The 22521-nt window shown below is 40.6% G+C and overlaps 1 protein-coding gene across 2 annotated transcripts in view; it reads left to right on the top strand.

The window, feature by feature from the left end:
- SLC7A9 (solute carrier family 7 member 9) overlaps positions 1–22521 on the top strand; it is a 32117-nt gene that overhangs the window by 5088 nt on the left and 4508 nt on the right. For both annotated transcript variants that reach the window (XM_069550310.1, XM_069550311.1), the window contains exons 7-11: positions 2297–2341; positions 2830–2953; positions 3819–3922; positions 15058–15154; positions 16074–16223. In XM_069550310.1, coding sequence (XP_069406411.1) covers positions 2297–2341; positions 2830–2953; positions 3819–3922; positions 15058–15154; positions 16074–16223 — 520 coding nt within the window. The remainder of the gene's footprint in view (positions 1–2296; positions 2342–2829; positions 2954–3818; positions 3923–15057; positions 15155–16073; positions 16224–22521) is intronic.

The following is a 22521-nucleotide window of genomic DNA, read 5'->3' as shown; positions in this document are numbered from 1 at the left end:
CCTTCAGTTCTTCTTGAACCCCAGAGGCACCTGCCCCTTCCCCAGCCACTCACCTGGCACCAGACCTGGACACAGTGGCCCGTGAGCCCCCAGTGGTGGGGCCTCCTGCCAGAAACTTCACCAGAAAAACACAGGCTCAGCTGGACTGGAAGCAATGAGGGCTGCCAGGCATGGGGCAAGGCAAGACTGTTCCGTAGCATTTTTCTTTCCACTTCACAAATACATGTGGCCATCCAGAACACTGGCCTTTCCCTTGTGCAGAGAATCTGCAGGCTTCATTCTCTTTTCAGACAACGAATCTTGCATTTTTTTTCAAAGCATGCTGGGGACTCATTACTCCCAATAATTGTTGAAAAGTTACAAAATTCCCACGGAGTACAAAGACTTACCAACTGAAGACTGTGCAGATCTTAGTAACCCTACCACCACCAGGGCTTTCTTTAAAAGAGAAACCCCTACAGGGGGAAAACAATTCCTACAGGGGAATTTTCTCTATGATGTTGTTGTATAATTGCTAAGTCATGTCTGACTCTTCGTGACCTCATGGACTGAAGCACCCCAGGCTCCTCTGTCCTTCACTATCTCCCAGAGTTTGCTCAAATTCATGTTCATTGAGTTAGTGATGCTACCTAATCATCTTATCTTCTGCCACTCTCTTCTCCTTTTGCCTTCAATCTTTCCCAGCATCAGGGTCTTTTCCAATGAGTCAGCTCTTCCCATCAGGTGGCCAAAGTATTGGAGCTTCAGCTTCTGCATCAGTCCTTCCAATGAATATTCAGGGTTGATTTTCTTGCTGTCCAAGGGACACTCAAAAGTTTTCTCCAGCACCATAGTTTGAAAGTATCAATTCTTCAGAACTTAGTCTTCTTTATGGTCCAACTCTCCTATCCATACATGACTACTGGAAAAACCAATAGTCTGCTTTGACTATATGGACCTTTGCTGGCAAAGCGATATCTCTGCTTTTTAATATGCCGTCTAGGTTTGACATAGCTTTCCTTCCAAGGAGCAAGCATCTTTGAATTTCATGGCTGCAGTCACACCATTCACAGTGATTTTGGAGCCCAAGAAAATAAAATCTATCACCGTTTCCAGTTTTTCCCCTTCTATTAGCCATGAAGTGATGGACTGAATACCAAGATCTTAGTTTTTTGAATGTTGAGTTTCAAGTCAGTTTTTTCACTTTCCTCTTTCACCCTTATCAAGAGGCTCTTTAGTTCCTCTTCACTTTCTGCCATTAGAGTGGTATCATTTGCATATCTGAGGTTATTGATATTTCTCCTGGCAATCTTGACTCCAGTTTATGATTCACCCAGCCTGGCATTTCGCATGATGTACTCTGCATATAAGTTACATAAGCAGGGTGACAATATACCAAAGGAGATTAAACCAGTCAAGCCTAAAGGAAATCAACCCTGAATATTCATTGAAAGGATGGATGCTGATGCTGAAGCTTCAATACTCTGGCTACCTGATATGCAGAGTGGACTCAATGGAAAAGACCCTGATGCTAGGAAAGATTGAGGGCAAGACGTGAAAGGGGTGACAGGGGATGAGATGGTTGGATGGCATCACTGACTCAATGGACCCCAGTTTGAGTAAACTCCAGGAGATAGTGAAGGACAGGGAAGCCTGGTGTGCTGCAGTTCATGGGGTTGCAAAGAGTCAGACATAACTTAGTGACTGAATGACAACTATACAGTCTTGATGTACTCCCTTCCTAATTTTGAACCAGTCCATTGTTCCATGTCTGGTTCTAATTATTGCTTCTTAACCTACATATAGGTTTCTTAGGAGACGGTAAGGTGGTCTGGTACTCCCGTTTCTTTAAGAATTTTCCAGAGTTTTTTTTGTGATCCACACAGTCAAAAGCTTTAGCATAGTCAATGAAGCAGATGTTTTTCTGGAATTCCCTTGCTTTTTCTATGTTCCAGCGAATGTTGGCAATTTGATCCCTGGTTTCTCTGCTTTTTCTAAACTCAGCTTGTCGGTCTGGAAGTTCTCGGTTCACTGATGAAGACTAGCTTGAATGATTTTAAGCACAACCTTACTAGCTCAAACTAATACAGTTGCTAGTATCGTAGTTTGAACCTTCTTTGACATTGCACTTCTTTGGGATTGGAATGAAAACTGACCTTTTCCATTCCGGTGGCCACTGCTGAGTTTTCTCAATTTGCTGATATATTGAGTGCAGCATTAACAGTTTAAATGAGGCATACACTTATTATTTTGTGTTTCATAATCTTAGCAAAGAAAGTCAAAGTTATGTTACTCATGTTACTTTTTTTCCCGGTAGGAATCAACTCAACTATATCACAGAAGAACTTAGAAACCCTTTCAGGTAAGAAAGCTGAGTCAGAGCGGGAGACAGTGGACAGGTTAGCATACTTCTCTCCCCTAAACATAAGGTGGAACTGCTTCCCCCAATCACCCACCACCCACTTCCAGACAGTGAGTGGTTTCCTATCAGCTCATTGACATCTGTTAGAGCTTGGTTTTGTTTGAGGTAGTAGAATGGTTGCTAAGAGGAAGGAAGAACTCTAGCTTATTTTGCATTATAACCAAATTCAGTTTTACTGCCCTGGAGTCTAAGGAGAGGGAGAGTTCTTTCTCATTAGCGAATGTCAATGTCCCCACTGGGGCTCTGCTGTCCCTCTAGCCCCCTGCTTCTTGGTGAGCATCAGGAAGCTTCAGGAAGGGCAGTTCCCCAGGGAGCAGGTAGAGGGCCGGCTGGGCAGGTGGAAGAAAGGACTGGACTAAGGCAACATCCTGTGAGTCTGTCATGGACGGGCTGGTCTGGCTGAGTCTCTGGGTCCCCGCCCCTCCCAGAAACCTGCCCTTGGCCATCATCATTGGGATCCCACTGGTAACAGGCTGCTACATCCTCATGAACGTGTCCTACTTTACTGTGATGACGGCCACCGAACTCCTGCAGTCCCAGGCTGTGGCCGTGGTGAGTGCCCGGGGTCTCTGTGGGAGGGGACAGGCAAGGGATACATGCTCAAGCTGAAGGACCCTGTGTGTGTAGGGGGGCGGAATACTCGTCTAGGAGACCAGACACGGGGAGATGAACAGGATAGGGCAGCGCCAGAGACCTGGCCTACCTTCCAGGTGGCCAGCAGCTGGGAGGTCCTGCCTTCCAGGTGGCCAGCAGCTGGGAGGTCCTGCCTTCACCAGCACACCCTACCTGCCTCCTCAACACAGAGCGCAGGGCTCCACTTCACCAGGGTTGGGACTTTGACAGGCACGTGTCGGGGAGAGCAAGATCAGGGGAGTCGTTGTAGGAGGGAGTGATGACAATGGGTTGTGGAATTCATCTGGGTGAGGAGGGAAGCAAGGACGGGGGACGGGGATGAGGGACAGGGATGAGGGACAGGGGAGAGGTGTGCGGGGTCCACGTGCTGGAGAAGACCTGCGGAGTTGGGGCAGGACAAGAAATGAAGCTGAAAACAGGCAATGGGGTGACATGGACAGGGAGCAGAGAAAGGCAGGCTTGGTGACCGGCCCGCTGACCCTGAGACCAGACAGCTCAGCTGGGAGGGAGACCTGGTCATTCCGAGGACGGGAGAGCGAGGGCGTCAGAGGATGTGGAAACACTGAGAATTACGCCAGGCAGCAGGGGAGAAGAGCTGTCTCTCACCATCCGCAGAGGTGGGGCATGGGGTGGGTGGGGGGCGTCTTTTTCTCGAGACTGCTGCCCGCCGTTCCTCAGGGAGGCGTCCTGGAGCTCAGTGGGGCCGCTGGGAGGGCTCAGCAGCCTGTGGGGCCGGTGGCTCTTGGGGGCGCACGGTCTCAGGACGCACCCACTTCTCTCCCAGACGTTTGGTGACCGTGTCCTCTACCCCGCCTCGTGGATCGTTCCGCTCTTCGTGGCGTTTTCAACCATCGGCGCGGCTAACGGGTCGTGCTTTACTGCGGGCAGGTAGGGCCCAGCACCTCCCCTGGGGCGGAGCGCGCGCACGCACGCGGGGCGGCGCCAGGGCCAGGCCTGAGTCCCCAGTGACGGAGCAGAAAGCACACGCGGGGTGGGAGGGAGCACGTGGAGCGAGGGGGCACGTGGCGCTGGTCCCAGTGGTCCAGAGTGAGTGGGGATAGTGCCACCAGCCCCAGCGCAAGGCAGAGCTTGGCAACCGGGGTGAGCGAGGTTTACTCGTGGGACTTTTCACGGAATGAGCTTTCTGGAACATCTTTTCATGTTAATAGATACACAGTCTAGATCAGGAGCCTAGTAGGCTGCAACCCACTCCAGTGTTCTTGCCTTGAGAATCCCAGAGACGAAGGAGCCTGGTGGGCTGCCATCTATGGGATCGCACAGAGTTAGACACGACTGAAGCGACTTAGCAGCAGCAGCAGCAGCTAGATCAGGAATTGGTAAACTAAAGGGTAGATAGTGAAGATTTTAGGCTTGCAGGCCATGTAAAACCGTCCTGCTCTGTCTTTGCAGTAGGAAAGCCAACAGCTGTGGCTATGGTCCAGGAAAACTTTATTTACATAACCAGGCACTTTGCCAGTTCTTGCCTGGAGAATCCCAGGGATGGGGGAGCCTGGTGGGCTGCCGTCTATGGGGTCGCACAGAGTCGGTCACGACTGAAGCGACTTAGCAGCAGCAGCAGCAGCAGCCGGGCCTCTGGCCGCTACCTGGTCTAGAGACAGTTATGTTGGAATCCTCTTAACCAATGTAGCATAATTTCACATCGCCTCCACTGGTGGGCTGGGTTGGGCAGTTTTTCACAAACATTGGCAGGGAACATTTTGAGCATGTCTTTGTTCATTTCTCCAGCATTTTTGGTGGTATAGTCCTGAGAGTGAAATTGCCAAAGGTTATATGGATATACACTTTAAAAAATGAAACATATACCACAAAATCATGCCTTAGTGCTACTCCTTTAAGACTTCTTCAAAAGTGTCTTGGTTGTTCTATCTGAATTTTAGAATTACCCTATCAATTTCTGCAAAAAAACCTTAGGGACTTTGATTAGAACTTTACTGTTCTAGTTCAATTTGGAGAGGACTGCCAGCTTCAAAGTACTGATTTTTCTAATTTATGGGCATGGATTTCTCTCCCCATTTATTTAGGTCTTCTTTAGTTATTTTTTGGAGTGGCAGTTTTCAGTATATAATTCTTACACATATTTTTGTCAGATTTACCCTGAAATATTTCATATTTCTTGATGCTATTATAAATGGTATTTTCAAAAATGCAAAAAATTTCAGTTTTTGATTAGTCTGTTGCAGGTACAACTGTTTTTGTTTGTTGTTCAGTCACTAAGTTGTGTCTGACTCTTTGCAATCCCATGGACTGCAGCACGTCAGACTCCCCTGTCCTTCACTATCTCCTGGAATTTACTCAAATTCATGCATACTGAGTTGATGATGCCATCCAACCATCTCATCCTCTGCCACCCCCTTCTCCTTTGCCTTCAATCTTTCCAGGTAACAGGGTCCTTTTGAATGAGTCGTCTCTTCACATCAGGTGGCCAAAGTATTGGAGCTTCAGCTTCAGTTCTTTGAATGGATATTCAGGGTTGATTTCCTTTAGGATTGACTGGTTTGATCTCTTTGCAGTCCAATGAACTCTCAAGTCTTCTTCAACACAGTTCAAAAACATCAGTTCTTCAGTGCTCAGCCTTCTTTATGGACCAACATCTGTACATGACTACTGGAAAAACAATAGCTCTGACTATATGGACCTGTGTCAGCAAAGTGATGTCTGCTTTTTAATATGCTGTCTAGGTTTGTCATAGCTTTCCTTCCAAGGAGCAAGCATCTTTTAATTTCATGGCTTCCCAAGTGGCTCAGTGGTAAAGAAACTGCCTGCAGTGCAGGAGACCTGAGTTCAATCCCTGAATCAGAAAGATCCCTTGGAGAAAGGAATGGCTACCCACTCTAGTATTCTTGCCTGGAGAATTCCACAGACAGAGGAGCCTAGTGGGCTATAGTCTATGGGGTCCCAAGGAGTTGGACGCGATTGAGCAACTAACACGCAAATATGGTATTTCTATTTTTAGTTTTTTGAGGAAACTTCATACTGTTTTCCACAGTGGTTACACCAATTTGCATTCCCACCAACAGTTTACAGGGGTTCCCTTTTCTCTACGTCCTTGCCAACATTTGTTATTTATGGTCTTTTTGATGATAGCCATTCTGACAGATATGAGGTGGTATCTCATTGTGGTTTTGATTTGCAATTCTCTGATGACTAGTGATGTTGAACATTGTTTTATGTGTCTGTTGGCCATCTTTGCGTCTTTTTCATAAAATATATTCAGTTCTTCTGCCCATTTTTAACTGGATTGTTTTTATGATATTGAGTTGTATAAGTTATATATATTTGGGATATTAACCCCTTTTTGGCCGTATCATTTGCAAATATTTTCTCCCATTCAGTGGCTTGTCTTTTTGTTTTGTCAGTGGTTTCCTTTGCTGTGCAAAAGCTTTTCAGTCAGTTCCCATTCATTTACTTTTGCTTTTATTTCCGTTTCTTTAGGGGACAGATCCAAAAAGATACTGCTACAGTTCATGTCAAAGGGTATCCTGCCTATGTTTTCTTCTAGTTTTGTGGTTTTGGGTCTTATATTTAGGTCTTGAATCCATTTTGAGTGTATTTTTGAATATGGTATGACAGAATGTTCTAATTTCATTCTTTTGCATGTAGCTGTCCAGTTTTCCCAGCACCCCTAGTTGAAGAGACTACCTTTTCACCATTGTATTATTTCTGCCTCCTTTGTTGTAGACTAGTTGACCATAGGTATGTGGATTTGTTTCTGGGCTCTCTGTTCTGTTTCATTGATCTGTGTGTTTGTGTCTGTTTTTGTGCCAGTACCTTACGGTTTTGATAACTAGCTTTGTAGTCTAAAGTCAGGGAGTGTGATATTTCCAGTTCTATTCTTTTTTCTAAAGATTCTTTTGGTTATTTGGTGCCTTTTGTGTTTCCATACAAAATTTAAAATTATTTGTTCTAGTTCTGTGAAAAATGCCTTTGGTATTTTGATAGGGATTGCATTGAATCTGTGCATTGCCTTGGGTAGTATGGTCATTTTAACAATATTAATTCTTCCAATCCATGAACACGGTATATTTTTCCATCTGTTAATGTTACATTCAATTTCTTTCATCTATGTGCTATAGTTTTCTGAGTGTAGGTCTTCTATTAATACTTCCTTAGGTAAGTTTATCTGTATGTTTAGGTATGTTATTTATATAATTGTAAATGCTGCTGTTTTCTTAACTTCTCTGACAGTTGTTACTGTATAGAAATGCAACAGATTTCTGTATATTAATTTTGTGCATACATGCTAAATCACTTTAGTCATGTCTGACTCTGTGTGACCCTATGGACTGCAGCCCACTAGGCTCCCCTGTCCATGGATTCTCCAAGTAAGAATATTGGAGTGGGTTGACATTTCCTTAAATTCTCTTTCTGGCAGTTGTTAGTGTTTAGAAATGCAACAGATTTCTGTATATTAATTTTGTACCCTGTAACTTTACCAAATTCATTGATGAGCTCTAGTATTTTTTTTTTTTGTAGTGTATTTAGGATTTTCTCTGTATAGTATTGTGTTGTCTGCAAAGACCGACAATTTTACTTCTTCCTTTCCAGTTTGGATTTCTTATATTTTTTTTTCTTTCTTCTTTTTTTGGTTTGAGTGTGTCGCTCAGATGTTCAATACTACATTGAATAAAAGCGGCAAGATTGGGCATCCTTGTCTTGTTCCTGATCTTAGAGGAAGTTTTCAGCTTTTCATTATTGAGTATGATGTTAGCTGGGAGCTTATCATATATGGCCTTTATTATGTTATATTCCCTCTATACCCACTGGAGAGTTTTTGTCATAAGTGGATATTGAATTTTGTCAAAAGCTTTTCTGCATCTCTTGGGATAATCATATGGTTTTTATTCTTTAATTTGTTAATGTGATGTATTCCACTGATTGACTTACAGATACTGAACCATCCTTGCATCCCTGGGAAAAGTCTCACTTTATCATGGTGTATGATCTTTTTAAACATTTGCTGACTTTAGTTTGCTTATATTTTCAGGGTTTTTGCATCTATGTTCAACAGTGATATTGGCCTGTAATTTTCTTTTTTGTGTAGTATCTTTGTCCAGTTTTGGTATAAAGGTAATGTTGGTCTCACAGAATGAATTCAGAAGCATTTCCTCTGCATTTTTTTGGAATTGTTTGAGACCAATAGGTGTTATCTCTTCTCTACATATTTGGTAGAATTCACTTTTTTTTTTTAGTACCAAAATTTTAATTTTTTAACCATTTATCATTTATTATTATTATTTACAATATTGTATTGGTTTTGCCATACATCAACATGAATCCATCATGGGTGTACATGTGTTCCCCATCCTGAACCCCCTTCCCTCTTCCCTCCCCATACCATCCCTCTGGGTCATCCCAGTGCACCAGCCCCGAGCATCCTATATCCTACATTGAACCTGGACTGGCGATTCATTTCTTATATGATATTATACATGTTTCAATGCCATAGAATTCACTTTTGAAACCATCTGGACCAAGACTTTTCTTTTTTGGGAGTTTTCAAATTGCTGATTCAATTTCACTACTGGGAATTGGTCTATTCATATTTTCTGTTTCTTCCTGATTCAGTTTCGAGAAATTGTACATTTCTAGGAATTTGTTGATCTCTACTTGGTTCTTCATTTTATCAGCATATCATTGTTCACAGTAATCTCTTATGATCCTTTGTATATCTATGGTGTTACTTATAACTTTCCCCTTTTCAGTTCTGATGATATTGATTTGGGCCCTCTTCTTTTCTTGACGTTTCTTGATTTTATTTTTCAGAGTCAGCTTTTAGTTTCATTGATCTTTTCTATTTTTGTCTATTTCATTTATTTCTGCCCTTATATTTATGATTTATTTCCTTCTACTAATTTTGGGTTTTGTTTGTCCTTTTTCTTGTCCTTTTAGGTGAAAGATTAAGCCATCTTATTGATGATGAAAGAATCTTATTTCCTGAGGCAGGCTTTTATTGCTGTAAAGTCCCCTCTTAGAACTGCTTTTGCTATGTCCAGTAGATTTTGGATCATTGTGTTTTCATTTTCATTTGTCTCCAGGTACCTTTTAATTTCCTCTTTGATTTCTTCAGTGATCGACTGGTTATTTAGTAGCATATTGTTTAGCTTCCACGTGTTTGTGCTTTTTGCAGTTTTTCTTTTTGTAGTTGATTCCTCCAGCATTGTGGCCAGAAAAAGATGCTATGATTTCAGCTTTCTTAAATTTACCAAGGCTTGTTTTGTGGCCTAGCATGTGATCTCTCCTAAAGAGTGTTTTATGTGTACTTGAAAAGAATGTGTATTGTGCTGTTTGGGGATGGAATGTTTTATATATGTTAAGTCCATCTGGTGTAATAGATCATTTAAGACCAGCATTTGCTTATAGATTTTCTGTCTGATCTGTCCATTTATATAAGTGGGGGTGTTAAAGTCCCTTCCTATCATTGTGTTACTTATATTTTCCCCTTTACATGTTAGTATTTGCTTTATATATTTAGGTGCTCCTATGTTGAGAGCACATATTATATTTACCATCATTATATCTTCTTGGATTGATCCCTTGATCATTATATAATGCCCATTTCTTTTAAGTCTTTAAACTCTATTTTGTCTGATATAAGTATTGCTACGCAGGTTTTGTTTTGATTTCCATTTCCATGGAATAACTTTTTCCATCCACTCACTTTCAATCTATGTGTATCTTTAGGTCCGAAGTGAATCTCCTGTAGGCAGCATATATACAGGTCTTATTTTTATATCCACTCATATATCCATCCATTTTATATCCACTCTATGTCTTTTGAGCATTTAGTCCACTTAATTACTTAAATGTATGTTCTTATCACCATTTTGTTATTTGAGGTTGTTTTAATAGGTCTTTTTTGTTCCTTCTTTTGTTCTCTTGTGATTAGATGGCTATCTTTCATGTTATGTTTGAATTCCTTTTTGTTTTTGTAACTATTACAGTTTTGGTTTATGTGAAGTTTATATATAACAAACTATATATATATATACACACACACACAAAACATTATTGTTTTAAGTTGCTGATCTAATTTCAAATGCACTTAACAACCCTGCATTTGTATTGTCCTCCACTTATGAGTACTGTTTTTGACAACATGTTTTACTGTATCTAATTGTTTTGTGTATTCTTTAACTGCTTGTTGTGATATATCATGTCCGACTCTGTGTGACCCCATAGATGGCAGCCCACCAGGCTCCTGTCCCTGGGATTCTCCAGGCAAGAACGCTGGAGTGGGTTGTCATTTCCTTCTCCAATGCATGAAAGTGAAAGGGAAGTCCCTCAGTCATGTCTGACTCTTTGCGACTCCATGGACTACAGCCTACCAGGCTCCTCCTTCCATGGGATTTTCCAGGCAAGAGTACTGGAGTGGGTTGCCATTGCCTTCTCCTATTCTTTAACTGCTTGTTGTGATATATAGATGATTTTTTTTACCTTCTTTTAACCTTCTTTCTAGCTTTGTATGTGGTTGATTTTCTACCTTTAGTGTTTATTTGCAAGGGCTCCTGTTTTTTTATATCTTTTTGGTAGATTATTTCCTTTTTCAGTAGGAATGCTCTTTTTGCCTGAAATTCTATTCTGATATTGATATTGCTGAATCAGCTGTCTTTCAGACTTCTACTTTTCGCAACATGTCTCAGTTCAGTTCAGTTCAGTTGCTCAGTCGTGTCCGACTCTTTGCCCCTTTTAAATGTCTACCTCTCAGTGATACGGGTTCTGGCTTGCATCTCTTTCATCAAACCCAACCTGAGAGTCTCCAGCTGACAAGTGGAATTTGATTATATTGGATATGATTACTGCTACAGATAAATTAATTCCTATCATATTCCTTTGTGTTTTCTTGGCTTAAAAAATCTTACCCTGATTTATTAACCATTAAATGTCCTGGATGTTCATTGGAAGGACTGATGCTGAAGCTGAAACTCCAATACTTTGGCCACCTCAAGTGAAGAGTTGACTCATTGGAAAAGACCCTGATGCTGGGAGGGATTGGGGGCAGGAGAAGAAGGGGACGACAGAGGATGAGATGGCTGGATGGCATCACCGATTCGATGGACATGAGTTTGAGTGAACTCTGGGTGTTGGTGATGGACAGGGAGGCCTGGCGTGCTGGGATTCATAGGGTGGCAAAGAGTCGGACACGACTGAGTGACTGAACTGAACTGAAATGTTTTTATTCCTTTTTTTTCTTGTATTGATATAGATGGAAGTTATATTTCTATTCTTTTAGTAATTACCTTTAAAATTTAACATGAATACCCTACTAGAGTCTATCAGTATCTCAGTTTTCTTTCCTCTCTTGCAAGGGCTTTCCCTTTCATATCATCTAGTATATCAGCTACACCGTGTTTGTAAAGGGAACCAATCCTCAAAAAAAGTCTATCATGACAGAAATAAAAAAACCAATACTTGCAAACATACAAAATATGTTTTACTATTGTCTCCTTAACATTGCTTCTTAAATAAACTTAGCTCAATGTCCTCTTTTGTTGGAGTAGACTTTTTAATAGTTTCCAACAAGGACTGAAGAAAAGTAAATGTCTCATAGCTATTGTTTATCTAAACATTTATTTTGCTAGTAGTCTTGAATGATGATTTGGCTATGCAGAATTCTAATCTGAAAATCTAATCAATTTCCCTTATTACTTTCAAAGTGTTATTTCTCATGAGATGGCTGTTGTTCTGGCTGTCCTAATTTTGTAGTTAATCTTTTAAATTTGGTAGCTTAAATTTTTTTCCCTTCTACTATGTTTATATCTGGGTATGTTTTATTTCCTGAACTGGGTTCAGTCTGAAGGCTCAGAATGTTTTGATTATGTAAAGGCTCTCTGCTCTTTGTTATTTTTTTAAGATTTATTTATTTGGCTGCACTGGGTCTTAGTTGCAGCATGCAGGATCTTTAGTTGTAGCATGCAAACTCTTAGTTGCAGCCATGTGGGATCTAGTTCCCAGACCAGGAATCGAACCCAGGTCCCCTGCATTGGGACCACGGAGTCTTAGCCATTGGACCAGACCACCAGGGAAGTCCCTTTCTGCTCTTTGAATTTTCTTATCCCATTCAATATATTCAAGTGTATTCCTGTGTTTCTTTAATTTCCTGGCTATATTTTCTGTTTTTCTATGCTTCATATTCAGTCTCAGTTCAGTTCAGTCACTTAGTCATGTCTAACTCTTTGCGACCCCATGGAGTGCAGTACTCCAGGCTTCCCTGTCCATCACCAACTCCTAGAGCTTGCTCAAACTCACGTCTGTTGAGTCAGTGATGTCATCCAACCATCTCATCCTCTGTCGTTCCCTTCTCTTCCTGCCTTCAATCTTTCCCAGCATCAGGGTCTTTTCCAATGAGTCAGTTCTTCACATCAGGTGGCCAAAGTACTTTTTTAACTTGTAGTTTTCTGTTGATTAAATTCTTAACTACGATAACTTTTTGTTCTGTTAGGAATTCCATTTAGCTCTCCTTTACCTTTAATTTACCATTTTAGACACTGCCTTTCATATTCTTGAATAATCAGGAGTTCTGGGCAGGGGTGGGGGTTATTAAGCCACTTGTTTGCATCAGCTGACTTACCCTTAATTTTCTGATTTTTTGAAAAGTACCAAACTGGATTTAAGAAGTGCAAGGCACATCTGTGTTGGCGTCTGTCAAGTGCACCAAGCACTGTGGTTCATAGGCCCTGGGCTAGTTTTTACATTTGTTTCTTGCACAAATTTCAGGACTCAGATCAGTTATCTCCTCCTTGAAAGGGCCTCCCCAACTTCCCACTTCACCTACCCTTCCCCCAGATGACCCCTCTGTACCAGCTGCATTCCTCTCAGTTCAGTTCAATCACTCAGTTGTGTCTGACTCTTTGTGACCCCATGTACTGCAGCATGCCAAGCCTCCCTGTCCATCACCAACTCCTGGAGCTTACTCAAACTCATGTCCATCGAGTCAGTGATGCCATCCAACCATCTCATCCTCTGTCATCCCCTTTTCCCTTTGCCTTCAACCTCTCTGAGCATCAGGGTCTTTTCCAATGAATCAGTTCTTTGCATCAGGTGGCCAAAGTATTGGAGCTTCAGCTTCAGCATCAATCCTTCCAATGAATATTCAGTGATTTCCTTTAGGATTGACTGATTTGATCACCTTGCAGTCCTCTCGAGAGTCTTCTCCAAAACCACAGTTCAAAAGCATCAATTCTTCAGCGCTCAGCTTTCTTTATGGTCCAACTCTCAAATCCATACATGACTACTGGAAAAACCACAGCTTTGATTAGATGAACTTTTGTTGGCAAAGTAATGTCTCTGCTTTTTAATATGCTGTCTAGCTTGGTCATAGCTTTTCTTTGTTCAAAGGAGTAAGCATCTTTTAATTTCATGGCTGCAGTTACCATCTGCAGTGATTTTGGAGCCCCCCAAAATAGTCTGTCACTGTTTCCATTGTTTCCCAATCTATTTGCCATGAAGTGATGGGACTAAATGCCATGATCTTTGCTTTTTGAATGTTGAATTTTAAGCCAGCTTTTTCACTCTCCTCTTTCACTTTCATCAAGAGTCTTTAGTTCCTCTTCACTTTCTGCCATTAATGGTGGTGTCATTAGCATATCTGAAAAATGCAAAACTGAAGTTGCTCAGTCCTGTCTGACTCTTGCAACCCCATGGACTGTAGCCTACAAGGCTCCTCCATCCATGGGATTTTCCAGGCAAGCGTACTTGAGTCAGTTGCCATTTCCTTCTCCAGGGGATCTTCCCGACTTAGGGATCGAACCCGGGTCTCCTGCATTGTAGGCAGATGCTTTACCATCTGAGCCACCAGGGAAGTCATATATCTGAGGTTATTGATATTTCTCCCGGCAATTTTGATTCCAGCTTGTGCTTCATCCAGCCTGGCATTTTGCATGATGTTCTCTGCATATAAGTTAAATAAACAGGGTGACAGTATACAGCCTTGATGTACTCCTTTCCCAATCTGGAACCAGTCCGTTGTTCCATGTCCAGTTCTAACTGTTGCTTCTTGACCTGCACACAGATTTCTCAGGAGGCAGGAAAGATGGTCTGATATTTCCATCTCATTAAGAATTTTCCACAGTTTGCTGTGATCCTCATAAAGGCTTTGGCATAGTCAATAAAGCAGCAGTAGCTATTTTCTGGAACTCTCTTGCTTTTCTTGTGATCCAGTGGATGTTGGCAATTTGATCTCTGATTCCTCTGCCTTTTCTAAATCCAGCTTGAACATCTGGAAGTTCTAGGTTCATGTACTGTTGAAGCCTTGCTTGGGGAATTTTGAGCATTACTTTGCTAGTGTGTGAGATGAATGCAATTGTGTGGTAGTTTGAACATGCTTTGCATGGCCTTTCTTTGGGATTGGAATGAAAACTGACCTTTTCTAGTCCTGTGGCCACTGCTGAGTTTTCCAAATTTGCTGGCATCTTGAGTGCAGCACTTTCACAGCATCATCTTTTAGGATTTGAAATAGCTCAGCTGGAATTCCATCACCTCCACCAGCTTTGTTCATAGTGATGCTTCCTAAGGCCCACTTGACTTTGCATTCCAGGATGTCTGGCTCTAGGTGAGTGATCACACCATTGTGGTTATCTGCGTGATTATCATCTTTTTTGTATAGTTCTTCCATGTATTCTTGGCACCTCTTCTTAATATCCTCTGCTTCTGTTAGGTCCATAGCATTTCTGTCCTTTATTGAGCCCATCTTTGCATGAAATGTTCCCTTGGTATCTCTAATTTTCTTGAAGAAATCTCTGGAGATGGGAATGGCAAACCACTTCAGTATTCTGTCCTTGAGAACCGCATGAACAGTGTGAAAAGGCATTTGTCTAAGATGCATTTAATCAGCTTACTTGTGCAAAGCTCACTTATTCAGGAGACTGGACTCCTATCTGAAAATACCTGGGTCATAGCTCAGTCCTTTGCTCTGTGGCCTCAGTAGTGAGATTAGGACACACTTGCTTTGTGTTCATACTGCAGCCTACACCCCTTCATCGACTGACTTATTATTGCCCTTGCAGACTTGTTTTCGTTGCAGGCCGGGAAGGCCACATGCTGAAAGTGCTGTCTTACATTAGCGTCAAGCGCCTCACTCCAGCTCCTGCCATCATGTTTCATGTAAGTATGAATTCTGCCATGAAAACACCCTCTTAAGGCAGAGAGTCCCCCAGTCTGGATGATAAAGTATAAACCTGATCACTAAGTTCAGTGATTTTCAAATGACCTAGGTTCCCCAGTCCTCGGGTATATAAAATAGTTCAAAACAATTAAAATAATTTACCCAGTTTCTGCCTCTTGTTCTGAATTTATCTATGAAAGACACTGTTTGAGTTTTCCAAGCTTGTACCCTTTATATGTTCTACATGCACATTTGGGTGCTCTAGGTCCCTGGAAACAAACTGTACCAAACCCCACTAGCTTATGGGGAAGGAGAATACGGCATTTTACAAGGTGGCTAATGACAACAGCTTCTCATTGTGGCCCAATAATTTGTAAATCATGGGATGCTTGTGAATTAAAGGCCCTTTGACATTTTCTGATTGGAATTTCTCAGTGAGGGGTAGTCCTTGGTTATATGCAACTATTACAGGCAACTTTGGACCACCCACACCCTAGCTTGAGAGCCCCTGTTCTCTGCCAACTCCCTCTGGAGATGAGAAAACAGACCCAGAATTACAGGAATTACAAGTCCAGGACAGTGCAGTAAATGCAGTCAATACCAGACCTAGACAGCCTGGGTTTTCTAGTGCAGGGTTCTTTCCTCCAGTGAAAACTCTTTGCAGGAAAATTAATAATTGGGAAGCTGGTGCAATATACATTTTGTTTTTCTCCTGTTTAAAAGAGCCACCTATTTTCCAAGTTTCCATCCCACCTCAAAGAAAAGAGCTTCCACCAATCTTGATTCCAAATGTAATGGGATAAACAGAAGTTTTCTTTCACATTACAGTGCTTATCCACAGCTTCTTTTGTCTTTTGTGAAGTCATAAGGGTAGTGTTTTCATGTACTGATGACCTAAGGATTCGTTCTTTCCTCTAGAGCATGATAGCGATCATTTACATCATCCCTGGTGACATCAACTCATTAGTCAATTACTTCAGTTTTGCTGCATGGCTGTTTTATGGTTTGACGATCACTGGACTCATTGTGATGAGGTTTACAAGGAAAGAGCTGAAAAGACCTATCAAGGTAGGTTTAGTTCCCCGAATGTCACAAGCGGCTTTATTCTCCTGAAGTGAGCTAGACAGCGGTAACTAATTTATTTATTTAGATGTAACTATTTTGAGTTCTAGGAGCCTGCTTTCTATTTTCAGCCTTTTCTCCTGAATGGCATACTTAAGAGTGGAGTTTCCTTTTCATCTCATATTATGATCCAGTCAGCCATCTCATTAATTTATTAAAGTTATCAGCAATACCTGTGACCTAAGCAAAGGGAGATCTCCAGTTCTGGCAGTTCCAGGATCTCTCAGGCATACACTTTTTGTCTACTGATGGGGACTTCTGACTCAGACCCAGACCTGTTCCTGTGCTTGCAGCCACCTACAGTCCACCTCTGCAATCTGTCTGAGGCTCCTTCCCACCTGCCTCCATGGCTGGTGTGGGTCCATATACCAATGGGGAAGGAGAATGTATTGTGTTTTGCTTATGTTATGGGCTCTTTTTTTCTTTATATTAAAACCTATGGTATATATTCTTTGGAGAAGGAAATGGCAACCCACTCTAGTATTCTTGCCTGAAGAATCCCATGGACAGAGGAGCCTGGTGGGCTACAGTCCATAGGGTCGCAAAGAGTTGGACACGACTGAAGTGACTTAGCACATATATTCTTATGATAACAAGCACAGATTTAAGAAAAAGGTAGGCAAAAAGAGGACTTCAGAAACTATATAGCAAGAATAAAAATAGCGTCTTTAGCTTTGGAATTGTTTCATAAATCTGGTTAAAAGTCTTTCTGGAACGGTAGCTTGACTGTTACCCAATCGCTAAGGACACCAGTGGCATAGAGTGGCCTGCTGGGATCAGGCAGTGCCCCTCAATCAGGAAATCAAGCATGCAAAATCATGATGGTAGCACAGATTTGTAATCTGCACAAAACTGCTCAAACTGAAATAAAAAGGATTTGAGAAAAAATATGGAAGGAGGCAGGAAAGAAAATGAGAGAGATCAACATACGTGTAACTGGAGTCGCTGAGGAAAAAAATGGAAGTAATAGAATTCTTAAAAGCTGTGATTTAAGAAACCTTTCCTGAATTTGGAAGAAAAGGAGGAGAGGGGACCTTAAGAGGAGGCAGGGACTTGAATCAACACACTGAAAGTCATACAGTACAACTGAGATATCCTAACTTAGAGTATAAATACATTCTGATAAAACTATGGAGTTTTTTCTGTTTTAATGCTTTGGGTATATCACATCCTCTTTCTTGTCCTCCACCTCAATTCACTTAGAAAGAAAAGGAAATATACAGGCATCAGACTTCTCACCAGCTACACTATGCCATAAGACAGTAGGCAACTTATTTAAGATATTCAAGGAAGCGAAATGTTAAGCCAAATATTTTATATCTACTCAAACTGACCTTGAAGAATAAAGTTACCAGTGAGAGAACTCAAAGCATACATTGTTATATGAAACCTTCCTTCCTTTGGAATCACTAAAGAATGAGCTTTAGAAACCAAAAAGTCATGGACATAAGGTGAATGTATTTAAGAACCAACACAACGACAGGAGATACAGATGGCAAAACAGTATGTAAATTATGAAGCACTGACAATATAACAAAAGTGGAAGAGAAAGCACAGGAAAGTATTCAAGGGAAGTGTGTCAGAGAAACTGCTGTAGGGCACCATTTGAAATTAGATGCTGGAGGGGGGAGAAGAAATCTTTAGCTTACTTCATTACTGCTTATTATGAACAATATCTTGAAAGGGGGAGACAAAGGTATTATATTATACCTATTTATAATGGTAATGCTCAGAAGAAAGGGGTTCCCTGGTGGCTCAGTTGATAAAGAATGCACCTGCAATGTGGGAGACCCGGGTTCGATCCCTGGGTTGAGAAGTAAGAAAATTAGTGTTTATAGATAAATATATCCAACACACACACACACCCATGAAACCACATCATGAAACAATCTATACATGAAGACTCAAACAGGGAAACAAATCAGAGTATCTTCCTGGTTGACATTTTCTCAGTAGAATGCTTATTAGGGTTTTTTGTTTACTGTTTTTTTTTTGCTTATTAGTTTTTTAACATTCCCAAACTTTACAGAATCTATGAATCTCTTAATAGTCTTATGTCTGATAGTTTTATGGGAAAAAATGAGTATTTAAATTTCCAAAACCCGCTACAGTATTTTTAATCCATGTGTGTGAAAAGTTTCAAATGACATTCCAAACCCGACGCAAGCGGCCATCACGTGTAGGTGCACTGAAAAGTGTGGAAAAGCACGCGTATCTCAGGCTTTGGGAAACATGTTATTGCATTAAAGGCAACCATTTACTAACAGTCATACCAATTGGTACCCAGGAAATCATTTTTTTTAAAGCAGCTAACTTCTAGGTATAACACATTTGTTGCTGTGTAGTCAGTCACTAACTCGTGTCTGACTCTCTGCGGCCTCAGGGACTGCAGCCCGCCAGGCTTCTCCATCCATGGCATTTTCCAGGCAAGAATACTGGAATGAGCTGCCATTTCCTTCTCTCCAGGGGACCCTGCAGACCCAGGGACTGCACCCTTGTCTCCTGCATTGCAGGTGGATTCTTTACCACTGAGCCACCAGGGAAGCCCACAGCACGTGTTGGATATATATATATATATATATATGCATTTACTTCTTTTAGTTATATCTGAAAACTCTACTTAGAAGTTTAAGATTTCACCTGATACGTGGTAATTTTCCCCACTTTAACAATAAAGGAAGGCGCCTCTGGTGAGAGTCTTCCCACAGAATGTTACTCTTTAAAGGGCAAGAAAATGACAGTTAAGTAGAAGGTACTTTATATAGACATGTGAAATGATATGAAGACAAAACTTGCCAGCTGCATGAATAAACTGGCTTATTCAGCCTAAAGAGTTTAAATTGGCCATTAAAAGAAAAAAATAATTTTTAGGCAGGTTTACAAAGTGGTGAAAGATTAAAAGGATAGGCAAAGAAAAACGAAGCAAATGAAAATACATAGAAAACAGGGGCTGTGATCTTATCAGACAAGCACTCAGACCCAGAACACAAGACAAAGACCATTAAAGAGATAAGAGTTATGAAAACCTATTTACGACACCACGTAATTACTTTTATGAAACAAACTACAGGAAACACAAGGAGAAACAGACACACACAAACAGAAGACTTTAGAACATCTCCCTCAGAGCAGGATAGATCCAGGCACACCACTAGTAAAAGCGACTGAAGATCTAAAACAATGTAACAGGTAAAATTTTAGGGATTCCTGTCAAATTCGGAGTTCCCCAAATAGCAATCACACCTTTTCAAGTGAAAAGGGGACATGTCTGAATCTGTAATGCCACCAAGAAAAACTCTGATTAAAACATTAGACATGTTACAAAGTACATTCTCTGTCCATAATGCAATAAATAAAACAGGAAATCGATTTTAAAAATTAACATCTTTTTTGATCCAAATGGAGACAGGAAATGAAAGTACATAAATTCCTAAAAATAACAATAATGAAAACAATACATCTATGATCAGTGCTTTAAGGAAGTTCCACTATATTACTTACATCAATAAAAATGAAAACAAATTAAATAGACAACTCAAAAAGCAAGAGAAGAATCAACCAAGAAAACCAAAAGAATGTAGAAGGAATCAATAAACCTCTTAAAGAAAGAACTTAAGATTCTTAACTGGATTATTTTTTAGAATTTCACCATGAACTCAGATTCTGCTGGGGTAGTAAGCTGTATTTTCCTAGAAAACTGTCCATTTCATGTAGGTGCTTGAATTTATTTGTATACAGCTATACAAAATAGTTTATGATTTTTAAAAAAAAAAACTTCCTATGTTCTGGAGATTATTTCTCCATTTTTGTTTATCTGTGTATTTATGCTTTCTGTTTGTTTTTTTTTTTTTAAGGTAAGCTACAGGTTGTTTTACTGATTTTTCAACTTATTTTTATGGACTGTAACACTAATACTAAACCTTGCAAAGATAGCACAGAAAAATGACAGGCCAGTCTCACTTTTGAATATTGATAGAAAAATCATAAAGTAACTAAACAAATAGAATCCAATTATATTAAAAACATACCATGACTAAGTCAAGTCTGTGCAAGTGTGGCTGAAGATTAGAATGAACTGGATTTAATTCATGGGGGATATAATTCATCATATTAATATACCTACAGTGAATACCCCTATGATCACCTCCCACAGATGCCAAAAACCACCAGATAAAATTCAACATACATCACTGATAGAAACACAGATAAAAATGCATAATCTTTTCCTTGGTATGATCACACACACAAACACACCTATGGCAAAAAGCAACCTTAATTGATAAGCTTAACTGATAACCTTAATACTAGAGAGATCCCTGCTAGGTCTAAGACAAGAATGCCTTCCTTCTATTGATTTCTACTATCAGCTAACACTGTTCTGAAGATAGCAGCAAGGCAATTACGTAAGAGAAAGCCATTTGGAGCGTAAGGATTAGAGAAGAGTTTTTGAAAGTCTTTCTAAATTCAAAGAAAATAAAAGTGTACACCTGGAAAACCCAAAAAGATCAAAGAAAAAACTACAAGAAAATATAGTAAAGTAATATGACATAAAATTAAGACACTAAAATCAATAGCCTTTATTTATAAAAATGATGTCCAATGAAAAGAAAATGAAAGACAACACCTCATCTTCCCCCTACTCCATCTGAAACAAAAACCTAGCCATGAACTTCAATAAGAGGTTAGACTTCTCAGTGGAAAAGTAAAATTCTCCTGCAAGACAAAAAAAGTAACTTGAGCAAATGGAAATTCATCATCTTCTTGGATAGGGAAACTCAGCATCCTTCATTTAGACATTTCATGTAACTATAATAAACACCATCTAATTTTTTCTCTGGAGTTAGACAAGCTGATTATACAGTTCATATTGAAGAACAAACTACTAGTAGCAAGAATGACCAGGGAAAACCTGGCCATTAAATATTAAAAATTAAAATATAGATTCTAAAATTTAAATATCCTAGTACTGATGTATGAAGAAAACATAAACTGGTTTATAATCCAAGAATGGAGAAAACCTTTCCAATGACTCAAAAATCAAGAAGTAATTTTTTAAAAAGGGGCAACTGTATCTCGTGGCCAAAATAAAAATGCATGCATTCAAATAAAGAGAAAAAAATTGAAAGCACATATATATAATATTGGGGGAAATATCTGCAATAATATCACACACACAAAAAGGGTAACAGCCCGCATTTAAAGAGTGCCTAAAATTGAGATGGGAGTTACTAACAACTGAAACGGACAAAAGATATAAATGAACACAAGTCAACAAAGTTCAATGAGAACAACGCATTGACACTTAAACATGAAACACATGGGCCCCAGCACACTCAGTTTTGTTCCTAACAAGAGACAGACGCCAGAATTCTAACGAGCTACCATTTCATGCTTGTAAGATGGGGCAGAAATCCCAGAGTCTGGCCACACCCCACGGAGGTGGCCATGGGGAAGCAGCCTTCTCCAGCACTGCTAGTGGAATTCAAATGATATGCCCGCTATGGATGGAAACCTGGCCATATCCAGCAAAATTACACATGGATTTACCTTGTGACCCAGTCATCCTGTTTTGAGGTAATCTATCCCAAAGTCTAGTCAAGGCTATGGTTTTTCCAGTGGTCATGTATGGACATGAGAGCTGGACTGTGAAGAAAGGTGAACGCCAAAGAACTGATGCGTTTGAACTGTGGTGTTGGAGAAGACTCTTGAGAGCCCCTTGGATTGCAAGAAGATCCAACCAGTCCATCCTAAAGAAGATCAGTCCTGGGTGTTCATTGGAAGGACTGATGCTAAAAGCTGAAACTCCAATACTTTGGCCACCTGATGCAAAGAGTTGACTCACTGGAAAAGACTCTGATGCTGGGAGGGATTGGGGGCAGGAGGAGAAGGGGACGACAGAGGATGAGATGGCTGGATGGCATCACCAACTCGATGGACATGAGTTTGAGTGAACTTTGGGAGTTGGTAATGGACAGGGAGGCCTGGCGTGCTGCGATTCATGGGGTCGCAGAGTCGGACAAGACTGAGCGACTAAACTGAACTGAACGGATCCCAAAGTGAAGGTGACAAAAAATATGAAACATACCCAAGGTCATTTATTGCAGTATTAACTGTAAAAGCGAAAGTGTCAACACAACCCAAATGTCAAATTAGTGGAAGACTAGCTGGGTAAGTTTGGAACATCCACCAAATAGAATGGTATGCAGTAATAAAATGGATAAGTAATTTTATACAGCACTGCTAT

This window comes from Ovis canadensis, chromosome 14 (assembly GCF_042477335.2).
Source record: "Ovis canadensis isolate MfBH-ARS-UI-01 breed Bighorn chromosome 14, ARS-UI_OviCan_v2, whole genome shotgun sequence".
NCBI classification, from domain to species: Eukaryota; Metazoa; Chordata; class Mammalia; order Artiodactyla; family Bovidae; genus Ovis; species Ovis canadensis.
This window is presented reverse-complemented; position numbering and strand designations above follow the sequence as displayed.